Genomic DNA, 15,421 nt, shown 5'->3' on the forward strand with positions numbered 1-15,421 from the left:
TGGTGATTATAATGTATTATACAGCCACATGCATCACAATAGTCATGAATCCAGAGACAAATAACTGAACCCTTCTGTTATAATCAAATGTTCTAACATCTGTTATCCTTGTGGTCAACAATTGCATTTTCAGTAAATTATTATTATCAAAATTGTTAACCAGGTTTATAATTCAGGTACTTCATGTTTCTTTGTTGACAACCAAAATAACCCATTAAATAAACATAACCCCTCCTCACCTTTATACATCCAGAAATTGATCCTTAAATGTGTAAATGTGACTGGAATGGTATTTATTTTTTATTTTTTAGTGGTGAAACTATTTACATTTTCATAACATCTAATTTTGATATTAAATTAAAATACACATTTACAACCTAAGTTCAACATATTTGCAAATCTTTATTTTTTAAATCTTTATTTTTTGGGGTATAACTTTCCAACTTACAAATACACACGTAGAAATTATTGCACCTCACATTTGCAAGGTTTATTCTACCGATCCGTGGTGGTAAAAGTTGGACAAAGTTATGCAAATCAATAAGAAAGAAGTCAAAAATGTTATGTTGCTCACAACTCACAGGAAGCGAGCTGCAAGTATGCAAACCCTGTTTCACATGTAGAAATGGATCCGTAAATCCGTAAATATGACTTGTGGCGCCCGCGGGACAGAGGTAAGGAGGAGGGAACCGGGGAGCATAATTAATAACGTGTATGTACCGCCGTGGCATGTGACAGCCACGGCGCTGTTGCCACCGCACTCTATCCCTCCAAGGCACCGCGCAGGGAACGGACGGCGGGCCATATATGGAGTTCCGATTGGCCATCGGAATCACCGGCGTGGAGGAACACGGCTGGGAGGAAATCAGCGCAAGACGACCGGAGGGGATAAAAGGAGACGACGGAGAACACGTTCGTGTGGAGAGTAAGGAGATGATTGAGAGAGAGAGAGAGAGAGAGAGAGAGAGACAACTAAAAGCCCTGTGTATGACCCGCTTCTGGAAGAGAACCCCGCGCCCTGATCGACCCCCGGACCGTATGACTGCCCGTCCCCGTGTACCGAACCCCGCTCTCGCGCAACGACGTCGCCCCAGCCTCAGCCCCCTCAAGCCAGCCCCGCACTCCGCGGCATCGACAGCATCCCTGCAACAGTCTTTAATAAAGAACAGTAATTGTGAATTTGGTGTGGACAGCCCTCTTTTCCCTGAAATTGGTCACGTAGCGCCTTCTCGTAACCCCGGAGGCGCCACACTGGTGGAGAATGCGGGCATTGTAGATCTGACCAATATCAGGGGAAAGCCACACCAAGTCATCATCATGAATCCCGATCCTGATTACGCCGGTCTCTGCGCACAGCTGCTGGAGCTACAGCGGGCGCAGCTGGAGCAGACCGGCGCGCTGACTCGAAGGCTCCTCGAACGGGACCAGGGGAGCCGAATAGACCCCGCAAGGTTTCTGGTGAAGCAGAGGGAAGAAGACGAGGTGGAGACTTTCCTCCTAACGTTCGAAAGGACGGCCACCAGGGAGGGTTGGCCCGGCGACCAGTGGACGGACCTGATCGCGCCCTTCCTCTCCGGAGCGGCACAGACTGCCTATCGGGACCTCTGCGAGGTACGCACCGTCCCGTATGAAGAGCTGAAAGCGGAGATCCTGAAGCGGCTAGGGCACACCCTCATCTCAAGGGCCCAGCGGGTACATGAGTGGACATTCAAACCCGCCGAGTCCCCGCGTATGCAAATGTACGAGCTGACCAGACTCATGAACCGGTGGCTGACCAGCGAGCCCGCTGTCCCAGGTCCGGTGGAGAGGGCGATCATGGACCGATACCTCCGTGCCCTGCCCTACGAGGCGAAGCGGCTCGCATGCCAGAGCAACCCCCAGAGCGCAGAACAGCTGGTGGCGCTCGTTGAGGGACACCTCGCGGCACAAGCGGTACTGCGAGTCAGCCGTCCGACAAAGGTGGAGGCCCCAGGACGTCCGCGGAGCTCTGAGCCGGTAAAACCTCTTCCCCACCCCCCCATGGAGCGCCCAGCGCCAGCGGCTGACCTGAGGAGGTGTTTCACCTGCGGTGTCCTGGGACACCTATCCTGGGGGTGTCCCCTTCGCCAGGATGTCTCGATGCCCTCGGCTTCCTCCGATCCGAACCCCCGGAAAACCTGTGGACTCCTCTCCGCCTGCTGGGGCCAAGCAGACGGACCCAACCCCGTGACCCTCATCCGCGTCAACGGACGCGACGCCTCGGCCCTCCTAGACTCCGGGAGCGCAGTGACGCTAGTCCGCCCCGAATTCGCCCCTGGCCCGGCGCTTCCAGACACCGTGGCCATGACCTGCATTCACGGCGAGACCCGCCGCTACCCCACTGCCCACGTCGAGGTGCAGACGACGCAGGGCACGTTCCAGGGCGCAGTGGGCCTCGTCCCGGACCTGCCAGTAGAGGTACTCATTGGCCGAGACACGGCCCTGTTTCACCCCCTCTGGCGCTCCCTGGCGAAACGAGACGGGGCCAGGAAGCCGCCCCTCCCCAGAAGAGTGCCCCGTGATAACCCTCTATGTGGACTAAATGAGGTCGGTCCCGGCGACTCCACCGACCCCCTCTCCGAGGGCGCTGCTAGCGCTGCAGCCGAGCGAGCAGAGGAGGAGATCCGAGCCGCGCCTCCGGGGCGACGCCCTCTCTCCCCCGCCGACAAGGAGGAGAACCTCCTCGACCTGTTCCCCCTGGGCTCCGACGCTCCGCCCCTTACGCCACGGCTGTCCGGAAGGTTCGGGACTGCCCAACTGGAGGACCGCAACCTCGCCAGCGCGCTGAGCCAGGTCGCCGTGGTGGATGGCCACCCAGTGCAAGGGGTAAGGCCACTCTCACACCCATTTTTTGCCATAAAGAGAAAACTCTTGTACCGTGTGATAATGAAGGACGGGGAGCAGGTCGAGCAGCTGCTAGTGCCCCACCCTTTTGTCCCGTCTGTCCTCCAGATGGCCCACAGCCACCTCCTCGGCGCCCACCTGGCGGCAGAAAAGACCCTCGAACGGGTGGTCGGCCGGTTCTACTGGATCGGGTGAAGAGGGAGGTGGAGGACCACTGCCGACAGTGCCCCGACTGCCAGATGGTGGCGCCCCGGCCGCACGTAAGAGCCCCCTTAGTCCCCCTCCCAATTATAACTACCCCGTTCAGCCGAATAGGGATGGACCTGGTCGGGCCCCTCCCAAAGAGCAGTAGCGGGTTCCAATACATCCTTGTCGTGTTGGACTACGCCACCCGCTACCCGGAGGCCATTCCCCTCCGCACCATGGCTACGAAGGGCATCGCCAAGGAGCTGGTACTGATGTTCACCCGGGTCGGCATCCCTGAGGAGATCCTGACCGATCAAGGTACCCCCTTTATGTCTGGACTGATGCGCGAGATGTGCAAACTACTACGCATTAAACAGTTACGCACATCCGTATACCACCCACAGACTGACGGCTTAGTGGAAAGGTTTAATCAGACCTTGAAGAAGATGTTGAAAAAAGTGATGGAACTGGACGGGAGAAACTGGGATCAGCTACTGCCTTTCCTAATGTTTTCAATACGTGAAGTTCCCCAGGCATCCACCGGTTTCTCCCCGTTTGAGCTTCTCTATGGTCGGAGACCCCGAGGCCTGCTGGACCTGGCCAAGGAGGCGTGGGAACAGCAACCCTCTCCCCACCGAACGATGGTTGAACATGTGGAGGACCTCCGTAAGCGAATGACGACGCTGTGGCCGCTCGCGAGAGAGCACATGGCCGAGGCCCAAACGGCACAGGCATGGGTCTACAACCGGGGAGCGCAACCCCGCGAGTTCCAGGTGGGGGACAAAGTCCTGGTGTTAATTCCCACGGTGGAGTGCAAGTTCCTGGCACGGTGGCAGGGGCCATATGAGGTGATCGAGAGGACGGGCGAAGTCAACTACAGGGTACGACAGCCAGGTAGACGACACCCCACCAAGATATATCACGTAAACCTCCTGAAAAAATGGGTGGCCCGCGAGGCGTGTCTGTTTCTCTCTCCCCCACAGAAGCCGCACAAGACAGTGCTGGAGGCAGTGCCCATGGGAGAGCAGCTCACGCCCCGACAGACCCAGGACCTCCGGGAGTTGGTGCAGAGGCACCACCGGGTTTTTTCCACCGAGGCGGGCTACACCACCCTCATCGAACACCCCATCCACACAACCCCAGGCAGGAAGGTAAAACTAAGACCCTACCGGGTCCCCGAGGCCAGGAGACAGGCCATTCGAGAAGAGGTCCAGAAAATGCTACAAGCTGGCGTTATAGAAGAGTCCCGGAGTGAGTGGTGTAGCCCCATCGTCCTAGTCCCCAAACCCGATGGTTCGTTACGGTTCTGCAACGACTTCCGGCACCTCAACGCCATATCCCAGTTCGATGCCTACCCCATGCCGCCGGTGGACGAGCTGATCGAACGCCTGGGAAAGGGCCGGTACATCTCCACCCTCGACCTGACTAAGGGGTACTGGCAGGTGCCTCTCTCCCCCGAAGCCCGCGAAAAGACCGCCTTCGCAACCCCCGACGGGCTGTTCCAGTACCGCCGACTCCCGTTCGGATTACACGGGGCCCCCGCCACATTCCAGCGCCTGATGGACCAGGTACTCCGGCCCCACCGGGAATACGCGGCGGCGTACCTGGATGACATCGTGATCCATGGGGAGGAGTGGAGAACCCATCTGGAGCAACTGAGCGCAGTACTCCAGGCGCTGCGGGAGGCGGGGCTCACCGCCAACGCCAAGAAATGTCGCCTCGGCCTACAAGAAGCCAATTACCTCGGCTTCGTCATCGGCAGGGGCTGTGTGAAACCCCAGGTGGGGAAGGTCGAGGCGATCCGCGAGTGGCCCCGCCCCCAGAGCAAGCGCCAGGTGAGAACATTCCTAGGCTTAGCCAGTTACTACCGCCGCTTCGTCCCTCACTTCTCCTCTCTCGCAGGACCCCTCACGGAGTATACAAAGAAGCAACAGCCGGACCGGATACGGTGGACCCCGGAGGCAGAGAAAGCGTTTCAGGGACTGAAGGACGCCCTCTGCTCCGATCCCGTGCTGGTGACACCTGACTTCTCCCTACCCCTACTGGTCCAAACAGACCCGTCGGAAACCGTGGTGGGTGCCGTCCTGGCCCAAGTACAAGAAGGTGAGGAACATCCCATCACATACATCAGCCGTAAGCTGACGCCCAGCGAGAAGAATTATTCGACCGTGGAACGGGAATGTCTGGCGATCAAGTGGGCCGTGGAGAAGTTGAGATATTATCTCCTGGGAAGACAGTTCACCCTGGTGACGGATCATGCTCCGTTGGTGTGGATGGCCCGACACAAGGAAACCAATGCCCGAGTAACCCGATGGTTCCTGGCTCTCCAGCCGTACTCATTCAAGGTCACCCACAGGTCCGTGGCGCCGTGGCATGTGACAGCCACGGCGCTGTTGCCACCGCACTCTATCCCTCCAAGGCACCGCGCAGGGAACGGACGGCGGGCCATATATGGAGTTCCGATTGGCCATCGGAATCACCGGCGTGGAGGAACACGGCTGGGAGGAAATCAGCGCAAGACGACGGAGGGGATAAAAGGAGACGACGGAGAACACGTTCGTGTGGAGAGTAAGGAGATGATTGAGAGAGAGAGAGAGAGACAACTAAAAGCCCTGTGTATGACCCGCTTCTGGAAGAGAACCCCGCGCCCTGATCGACCCCCGGACCGTCTGACTACCCGCCTCTGCTTCGACCCCCGCCTGCCTGACCGCCGCCCCTCCCGCCGAGCCCCGGACCGTATGACTGCCCGTTCTCGCCCAACGACGTCGCCCCAGCCTCAGCCCCCTCAAGCCAGCCCCGCACTCCGCGGCATCGACAGCATCCCTGCAACAGTCTTTAATAAAGAACAGTAATTGTGAATTTGGTGTGGACAGCCCTCTTTTCCCTGAAATTGGTCACGTAGCGCCTTCTCGTAACCCCGGAGGCGCCACAGACTATATTCAGAGTAAGATAAACATATTTGCAAGTTAAAGAATACAGGTTTGTGGATAGTGAAATACTTGTGAATCATGGTACACATTTGTTAATTGTATTCTGCGGTTCTACAGCATTGCTGTTCTTTTATAGATATTAATGGCAAATAAAAATATCCATAACCCCCCCTTTATATTTCCAGAATAAGTATTATGTAACTATCGGAAAAACATGCAAATCACGTAAAAAACATTAGCAGTTCTAAGTCTTCCCTGTCATTCAAGTGGGGAGCTGGTCCATGAGAACTTTCCATTTTTGGAAGTTAACACATTTTTTTGTAAATTGTGTCTCTACTGATGGTGAAGATACAACGGGGGCATCTGCTCTGAGGGTCTCAGATGGATATTTCCTGTGTCGCGCTAAATAGCAAAGTTCTCGTTGGTAGCCTATTATGGTTCCCCTCCCCTATGGTCTGAGAAGTATCAATATGTATCAATATCCTAACAGGAACCATACACCAATATACCTGTGTTACAGTAAATATTAAAGTATCCCCTCCTCTGTGTGGAGAAGGCGTAGGATGGTCTCCCTTCGGGAAAGGAACAGGAACAGGCGACGAGCGAACCCCTGATAGGCTGCGTGGAGCAGGCGTCCGACGGTCCCCCGTCTGGACTGGTGACGGACGGGCCTCCGACTGGACATGTGACAGACGGGCCTCCGACTGGACAGGTGACAGACGGGCCTCCGACTGGACAGGTGACGGACGGGCCTCCGACTGGACAGGTGACGGACGGGCCTCCGACTGTACAGGTGACGGACGGGCCTCCGACTGGACAGGTGACGGACGGGCCTCCGACTGTACAGGTGACGGACGGGCCTCCGACTGGACAGGTGACGGACGGGCCTCCGACTGGACAGGTGACGGACGGGCCTCCGACTGTACAGGTGACGGACGGGCCTCCGACTGGACAGGTGACGGACGGGCCTCCGACTGGACAGGTGATGGACGGGCCTCCGACTGGACAGGTGACGGACGGGCCTCCGACTGGACAGGTGACGGAAGGGCCTCCGACTGTACAGGTGATGGACGGGCCTCCGACTGGACCGGTGGGGGGGGGGATTTAGAGATGGGCTGCACGGTGGTGTGGTGGTTAGCACTGTCAACTCACAGCAAGAGGTTCGAGTCCCGGTTCGGGTTCGGGCTTCTTCTATGCAGAGTTTGCATGTTCTACTTTGTGTGAGCATGGGTTCCCCCAGGGTTCTCCGGCTTCCTCCCACAGTCCAAAGACATGCAGGATGGGGGTGGGTTAATTGATTACTCTAAATTGCCCGTAGATGTGAATGTGAGCTTGAAAGTTTGTCTGTCTCTACATGTCAGCCCTGCGATAAATTGGATACCTGTGTGTACCCTGCCTTCACCCAATGTCAGCTGGGCTCCAGGTTTCCACACCTGTCTGTCCTCGACCTAATCAGCCCTGGTGTATTTAGTCTTTGCGTTTCCGTTCTGTCTTTGCTTGGTTGTCTGTTTTATCCCGGATGTTTGTCCACCACCTGATCTGTCCAACCCATGTCTTGGTCTTTGTCTGGATTATTGTTTGTGAGTTTTGTCTACAGTTTGGATTATTTTGTTCTTTGTTTTTTAATAGTGTTTTTGCCCTTGTGGTGTCCCTGAGTTTTTGGATGTTTTTGGTTAGTTTTTGTATAGGGTTTTTGTGCCTGTGGTCTCCCTGAGTTTTTTTTGTTAGCTTATTATTTAAATAAACCTATTTTTTTAACTGCATTTGGGCCCATACCTCCTTCAATCAAAGTACATCCCTGACAAAACTTTAAGATGATCAAATGATTCACACCAGTTTTTTTACTTTCAGAAGATGTAATATTCATATTTAAGAGATGCATAGACAGTTCTTGACGCTTCCATTGTTACAAATTTCAATCATTCAGTTATTTTCATGTTACAGAATTTGAGGAAATAGGACATAATAGTTTACATTTGAGCAAAGAGAAGACTTTTACACATGATACGTATTTTGGTTAAATTCAGTCCATACACTACAGGATTGAAGAGCGGTTGGCATGTCAGCCAGTATAATGATAAAAAGACACGCCACATATTAGGAACATATCTCATATTAAACCTGCTCTGAATTATTTCAAAGAACGCACCAAAAGAGAAGTTGAGCAGAGAAGTAAGGTGAGGTGCGCAGGTACTGAAGGCTTTCTGTCTGGTCTGTGGAGAACCAGTAAAACACACATGAAATATCTGTATATAAGAGTAAATAATTAAAATGACAACACAAAGAGTTACAGCTGTGTAAATCATTCCATAGCTGTTATTGACTGTTGTGTCATAACAGGCCAGTTTGACGATTGAGTAGTTGTCACAGTACACTTTGTTAATGATGTTCCCACACAGCTGTAAAGAGGCACTTAATGATATCAAAACACAGATGGCAAGGAAAGGATATAACCATGTTAGAGCAATGAGCATGGCAGTCCTGTTGTAGGTCATATGCATGTTATACTTCAGAGGCCAACATATAGCAACATATCTGTCATAAGACATGACAGCTAAATTACAAATCTCTACACTTGCATAAGTATAAACACAGAAAATCTGCAGGAAACAAAATGGAGCCGACACAGTGTGAATGTCAGAGAGGACCCGAACTAAAAGGAATGGAAACAACCCTGTACTCCCATACAGTTCATTTACAAACAGGCTGCACAGGAAAAGGTACATCGGTTCATGTAAGCTTCTGTTCATACAGATAACAACAATGAGCAACACATTGGAAGAAACTATTAACATGTATAAAGACATGATGCACATGAAAGAGAAGTATTTAAAAAGCCCAATGTCAAAGTAAGGTGAAAGTGTGAAATATGAAAACGTTGTAGAGTTCATCATCATGATCCACCTGGTGATTCACTGAATAATTACACTTTGCATAGAATAAACCATTTGTAATGACTATTTTACCTCTTTGATATAGATTTTAAAAGGTTTTAGACAACATATTCTGAACCATCTGCAGCATTAAAACAAACAGTGTGAAACAAATTCAATAATAAAGCTATCATTTTCTGATCGGTATCAACGTAAAACTCAGGTTATAGTTAATGGCATTGTGTGAAATCATCTGCTCCCTGTTAACTGAGCCCGCAGCCTGCTTCTGTTTCTTTTTAAACTTTTCAGAGAGGAGACGCCCACAGCAGCAGACTGATGTCATTATGACAGAACTTTACATTATTTCAGATTCTTGATTATCAGAAAAAATAATCTCATGCAAACCAACCCAGTCTTGTGGCAGGTCGTGAAATCGCCACTAAATGAATAAATCTTTTGCTTTCATACATGTACATGGACATGATTTTGATTTTGTGTCTCCCAGCACTAAAACAATATCATTGCAAAGTTGCTGGTACTGAACAAGAAATCCCCTCATTGGGGACGACAACCCCTTGTTTTTTTTTGTTTTTTTACCAGGTGCAGCAAAAACAGACTTTGTATCTGATCTGGCCTGCAGGGAAGGAAGGACCTTTTTGAAATGTACACAGAAGCTAGTGAAGTAGCATTAAAGGTTAAGTAGGTGATTATTTCCAGGAGCACATTCTGTTATATGACTTAAAATCCATACCAATAAGCAATGTGGTTAGTGGTAGATGATCGAAACTGGCATCTAAACAGTTAATTTTTATTGTGATTAATTAAATCATGATATAAATGAAACAAGAACCCTTTCATGAAAACAATGACAAACATTTGTTTGGGAAAAATATTGATCTTTCATAATTTCATTGCAGTTTAAAGTCCAAAAAACAAATCTTGTAGTTTACACTATCAACGCAACTTTAGTAACAGGGCACAAGGATTAAGGTATACCTTAAGTTAGTTGTTTACCTTTTTAGTTATGTTCCTGACTGTCAGATAATTTCTGTTTTGTTAGTGAAATAAACTTTACCCTTATTATTGAAGATAATAATAATGAAGTACACTATATAACATGACTTTAAATAGTGATAACTTACATTTGACCAAAGACAAGACTTTTACATATGATGCGGATTTTGGTTAAATTCAATCCATAAAGAACAGGATTGAAGAGTGGCTGACATATGAGCCAGTATAATGATAAAAAGACACGTAACTTGTTTGACAGACTGCTCATATTAAACCTGCTCTGCATTATTTCAAAGAAAATTCCAAAGGAGAAGTTGAGCAGGGAGGCAAGGTGAGGTGCGCAGGTACTGACAGCTTTATGTCTGGTCTGTTTAGAGCCAGAAAAACACACTTTGAAGATCTTAATGTAAGTGTAAAAGATCAAAATGATAAGACCAAGTATTGTGGTAAACATGTAAAGTATGCCATAAATGTTATTTCCCGTGGTGTCAGAGCATGCCAGCTTGACAATTAAATAATTGTCACAATACACTTTGTTAATGAAGTTCCCACAGAGCTGTAAAGAGATGCCCAATGATACCAACACAGCAACTTCAGCAAGACTAAATAACCATGTCAGAGCAATAAGAGTGGCAACCCTTTTAGGCGGCATATGCATATTATATTGCAGAGGATAACATATAGCAAGATATCTGTCATAAGACATGATGGCTAACGTTAAATACTCTATATTACCATAAGAGTACAAACAAAGAATCTGCAGGAAACAAAATGGAGCAGAAACAGTGTGAATGTCAGAGAGGATCTGACTCAGAAGCAATGGAAACAACCCTGTACTACCAAACAGTTCATTTACAAACAGGCTGCACAGGAAAAGGTACATAGGTTCATGTAAGCTTCTGTTCATACAGATAACAACAATGAGCAACACATTGGAACAAACTATGAAACAATATAAGAACATGACAATCAGGAAACATAAGTATTTAAACAGCCCGGTGTCAAAATAGGCACCAAGTATGAAATGTGAAACCTGCGTAGAGTTTATCATGATTTGACATTACACAAGGCAGTTCATGACATGTAAATGACTGAGCTGGAACTCTCCCACTGCTTTTTTTAAACCTTTCAGTGAGGTGGACACTTACACTCTGACCTCATTTACCAGATAATGATATGATGATGAAACTTTATTATTAACCTGTTGTTATGGTTCGGAAGTCACAACCCGGTCTCATGGCACAGGTCTCAAAAAGTTATTTTGAGGGATCTATAGGATCTTTTTTCATGGTAAAAACATGAATTTAACAAATCCACACTACGATGCAATGTCCTGATCTAGTGTTGCAGTGTTGCATATTGCGAAAGACTACTTCTGGTGGGGGGAGGGATGTTGCTTAAAACTAACATTTGTTATAGTATTATGTCATCCTGACAGAAAAATAATTGACATGAATACAATGGACAATTTCCTGTTGCCCAGCACCAAACCAATAGATTCAATTTCAGCACAAACTGTTGTGCGACTGTGTTGTTGTACAAGCTCAACAGGTAAATCCTAAATTACATTTTGTGAAGGTTTTCCTCAGGCAAACTAAGATGTTTTGTTGTCTAACATTGGTTTAGTAGCATAATGTCGCCTCGTGGTGCAGACACAAACGATACTTCCAATTGACATCATTAGGAAAACATTGTGGATCGTCCTGCAGTGCTATAGCAGGCAGTGCGTGTTGCATGGGTTGGCAAACAGATCCACTTCCACTTTCCTGACCCACGACTGTAGAGAACCATCAGCTCAACAGCTGTTTTGAGGCTCACAACTACAGCCTATCCACCACCCTTAACATGGCAGGTGACCAGACTGCACACTGCCTGTTGATAAAACAATATCATTGCAAAGTTACTGAACAAGAAATCCCCTCATTGGGGACCACAACCCCTTGTTTGTTTTTTACCAGGTGCAGCAAAAACAGACTTTGTATCTGATCTGGCCTGCAGGGAAGGAAGGACCTTTTTGAAATGTACACAGAAGCTAGAGAAGTTGCATTGAAGGTTGAGTAGGTGATTATTTCCAGGAGCGCATTCTGTTATATGACTTAAAATCCATACCAATAAGCAATGTGGTTAGTGGTATATGATAAAAACTGGCATCTAAACAGTACATTTTTATTGTGATGAATTAAATCATGATATAAATGAAACAAGAACCCTTTCATGAAAACAATGAAAAACATTTGTTTGGGAAAAATATTGATCTTTCATAATTTTATTGCAGTTTAAAGTTCAAAAAACAAATCTTGTAGTTTACACTATCAACGCAACTTTTTTTAACAGGGCACAAGGATAAAGGTATACCTTAAGTTAGTTGTTTACCTTTTTAGTTATGTTCCTGACTCTCCGATAATTTCTGTTTTGTTAGTGAAATAAACTTTACCCTTATTATTGAAGATAGTACACTATATAACATGACTTTAAATAGTAATAACTCACATTTTACCAAAGACAAGACTTTTACATATGATGCGGATTTTGGTTAAATTCAATCCATAAAGAACAGGATTGAAGAGTGGCTGACATATGAGCCAGTATATTGATAAAAAGACACGTAACTTGTTTGACAGACTGCTCATATTAAACCTGCTCTGCGTTATTTCAAAAAAAAAATTCCAAAGGAGAAGTTGAGCAGGGAGGCAAGGTGAGGTGCGCAGGTACTGACAGCTTTATGTCTGGTCTGTTTAGAGCCAGAAAAACACACTTTGAAGATCTTAATGTAAGTGTAAAAGATCAAAATGATAAGACCAAGTATTGTGGTAAACATGTAAAGTATGCCATAAATGTTATTTCCCGTGGTGTCAGAGCATGCCAGCTTGACAATTAAATAATTGTCACAATACACTTTGTTAATGAAGTTCCCACAGAGCTGTAAAGAGATGCCCAATGATACCAACACAGCAACTTCAGCAAGACTATATAACCATGTGAGAGCAATAAGAGTGGCAACCCTTTTAGGCGGCATATGCATATTATATTGCAGAGGATAACATATAGCAAGATATCTGTCATAAGACATGATGGCTAACGTTAAATACTCTATATTACCATAAGAGTACAAACAAAGAATCTGCAGGAAACAAAATGGAGCAGAAACAGTGTGAATGTCAGAGAGGATCTGACTCAGAAGCAATGGAAACAACCCTGTACTACCAAACAGTTCATTTACAAACAGGCTACACAGGAAAAGGTACATAGGTTCATGTAAGCTTCTGTTCATACAGATAACAACAATGAGCAACACATTGGAACAAACTATGAAACAATATAAGAACATGACAATCAGGAAACATAAGTATTTAAACAGCCCGGTGTCAAAGTAGGCACCAAGTATGAAATGTGAATCCTGTGTAGAGTTTATCATGATTAGACATTACACAAGGCAGTTCATGACATGTAAATGACTGAGCTGGAACTCTCCCACTGCTTTTTTTAAACCCTTCATTGAAGTGGACACCTACACTCTGACCTCATTTACCAGATAATTATATGATGATGAAACTTTATTCATCTGTAAGGTGATCATGCAGTAACATATTCCAGTTACGCCCGGACTGTTTTAGACCATACAATGACTTATTGGGCCCTAGTTTCGTAGACCAGGCGTATTCAGCGCGCAGCGCACTTGCTCCACGCCGACGGGGTGTGTCCGCCTGGACTTTGCAAGTTTCGTGCACCGCGCAGGCTTGCGCAGGCACACCTCCAGTTTCGCCCACCCGAGCAAGTGGGAAAGAGGGAGGCGAAGAAGGCGTGAGTGGGAGACGAGGAGGAGACGAGGCGTGGACTGGGATTAATACAGCCGATTCAGATCTTCACCAATCAAATGAGCTCCTCTCCTCACCTGTAATGCGTTAGGGGAGGTTCAGTGCAAGTTCCGTCACTTGACAACCCGATGACAGAAGCAGCGCCGCCGCTCCCACTACGCGCATCACACGCTGTGCCTGCGTATCATAATAATAACAATGCCGATATTATAAAAAACAGGAGAGAGAGAGGGAGATGTTTTGGTCCGAGAGGCTGAGTTTCCGTTACGCGTGCCCCCCCCCCCCCCCCCCCGTCTGGACAGGTGACGGACGGGCCTCCGACTGGACAGGTGAAGGACGGGCCTCCGACTGGACAGGTGACGGACGGGCCTCCGACTGGACAGGTGACGGACGGGCCTCCAACTGGACAGATGACGGACGGGCCTCCGACTGGACAGGTGACAGACGGGCCTCTGACTGTACAGGTGATGGACGGGCCTCTGACTGGACTGGTGGGGGGGGGATTTAGAGATGGGCTGCACGGTGGTTAGCACTGTCACCTCACAGCAAGAGGTTTGAGTCCCGGTTCGGGCTTCTTCTATGCAGAGTTTGCATGTTCTACTTTGTGTAAGCATAGGTTCCCCCAGGGTTCTCCGGCTTCCTCCCACAGTCCAAAGACATGCAGGATGGGGGTGGGTTAATTGATTACTCTAAATTGCCCGTAGATGTGAATGTGAGCTTGAAAGGTTGTCTGTCTCTACATGTCAGCCCTGCGATAAATTGGATACCTGTGTGTACCCTGTCTTCACCCAATGTCAGCTGGGCAGGTGTTTCCACACCTGTCTGTCCTCGACCTAATCAGCCCAGAGGGGTATTCCATCAAACTAGCTAAGCGCAAAGCCGGGCTAATTTCGATAAGCCTCCTTAGCGAGAGTTGCGTTCCATCAACGTGACTTGAGGCACTCTCCGCTAAGTAACCATGGGAATTTATCCGACCAAACTAGCCTGCCCCGGGGCAGGCTAACCATCAGGCTTACTTTAGCGGGGGTTTCAGAGAAGTCCGTCTGTCGGAAACAACTGTACCAGCAGAAGGTTCCGCCAAGCCTAGTCCTCGTGATTTCGTCACGTGAAAGACCAAAAATGACCAAAATTACATATATGAAGTACAAACAGGCTATATTTTCATCAAGCGTCTAAAAATACATGCTTGCAATTAAAAATATATGAATAAATAGTTTATTTTGTTTAACACCGACTGGCCATATCATAACTTAAAGCCCCCAGTTGGGTGAGTGGTGATGCACCTGCCCTCGGATGTGCGCATCGCAGGTTCACATCCCGGCGAGAACTCATTATACAGGCAAAAAAAAAAAGAAAACACATGAGATAAGTGTGTTTTCTTTTTTTTTTGCCGGTATAATTGTCTTTAGATCAGAGAATTAGACCAACATTTTACCTTAACTATGATAAATATGTCATACAATTTCCTCAGAACCCATATATAACTTGCAAAAACATGATAGACATAAAGATGTTATTATTAATAGCATGTTATAGATCCCAATGACAAAGGCATTGCTGCATGCAATTTTCAGCCACATAAATTCCTTTCAGATGAGTTAATTAATAGGTTCATTGAATGTGTTCATTGAATTGTTGAGATAAATGAGTTGGTCAATGTAGATGCATTTACTAGGCCTATCTAAAAAAAATAGAGAGAAAGTTCAGGCCAAAGAAAGATGTTTCACAATGTTCCATAGCC

At 47.8% G+C, this 15,421-nt stretch overlaps 3 protein-coding genes across 3 annotated transcripts; all 3 read right to left on the bottom strand.

Moving 5' to 3' along the window:
• Window positions 1–7,948: 7,948 nt before the first annotated feature.
• LOC311019479 (olfactory receptor 4B13-like) lies at window positions 7,949–8,875 on the bottom strand (the record flags this gene model as incomplete). The annotated part of the gene is made up of 1 exon (XM_084018919.1): window positions 7,949–8,875. The coding sequence occupies one exon, from the start codon at window positions 8,873–8,875 to the stop codon at window positions 7,949–7,951; it is 927 nt and encodes a 308-aa protein (XP_083875045.1).
• Window positions 8,876–9,989: 1,114 nt separating this feature from the next.
• LOC311019483 (olfactory receptor 11A1-like) lies at window positions 9,990–10,916 on the bottom strand (the record flags this gene model as incomplete). The annotated part of the gene is made up of 1 exon (XM_084018923.1): window positions 9,990–10,916. One exon carries the CDS (start codon window positions 10,914–10,916, stop codon window positions 9,990–9,992), a length of 927 nt encoding a protein of 308 aa, XP_083875049.1.
• Window positions 10,917–12,351: 1,435 nt separating this feature from the next.
• Window positions 12,352–13,280, bottom strand: LOC311019485 (olfactory receptor 11A1-like; the record flags this gene model as incomplete). The annotated part of the gene is given in 2 exon segments (XM_084018925.1): window positions 12,352–12,525; window positions 12,528–13,280. Coding segments are annotated over 2 exon segments (927 nt in total).
• Between the last annotated feature and the right edge of the window lie 2,141 nt (window positions 13,281–15,421).

The sequence above is a fragment of the Eutrigla gurnardus genome (assembly GCF_963514095.1).
Source record: "Eutrigla gurnardus genome assembly, chromosome: 10".
Lineage (NCBI taxonomy): Eukaryota > Metazoa > Chordata > Actinopteri > Perciformes > Triglidae > Eutrigla > Eutrigla gurnardus.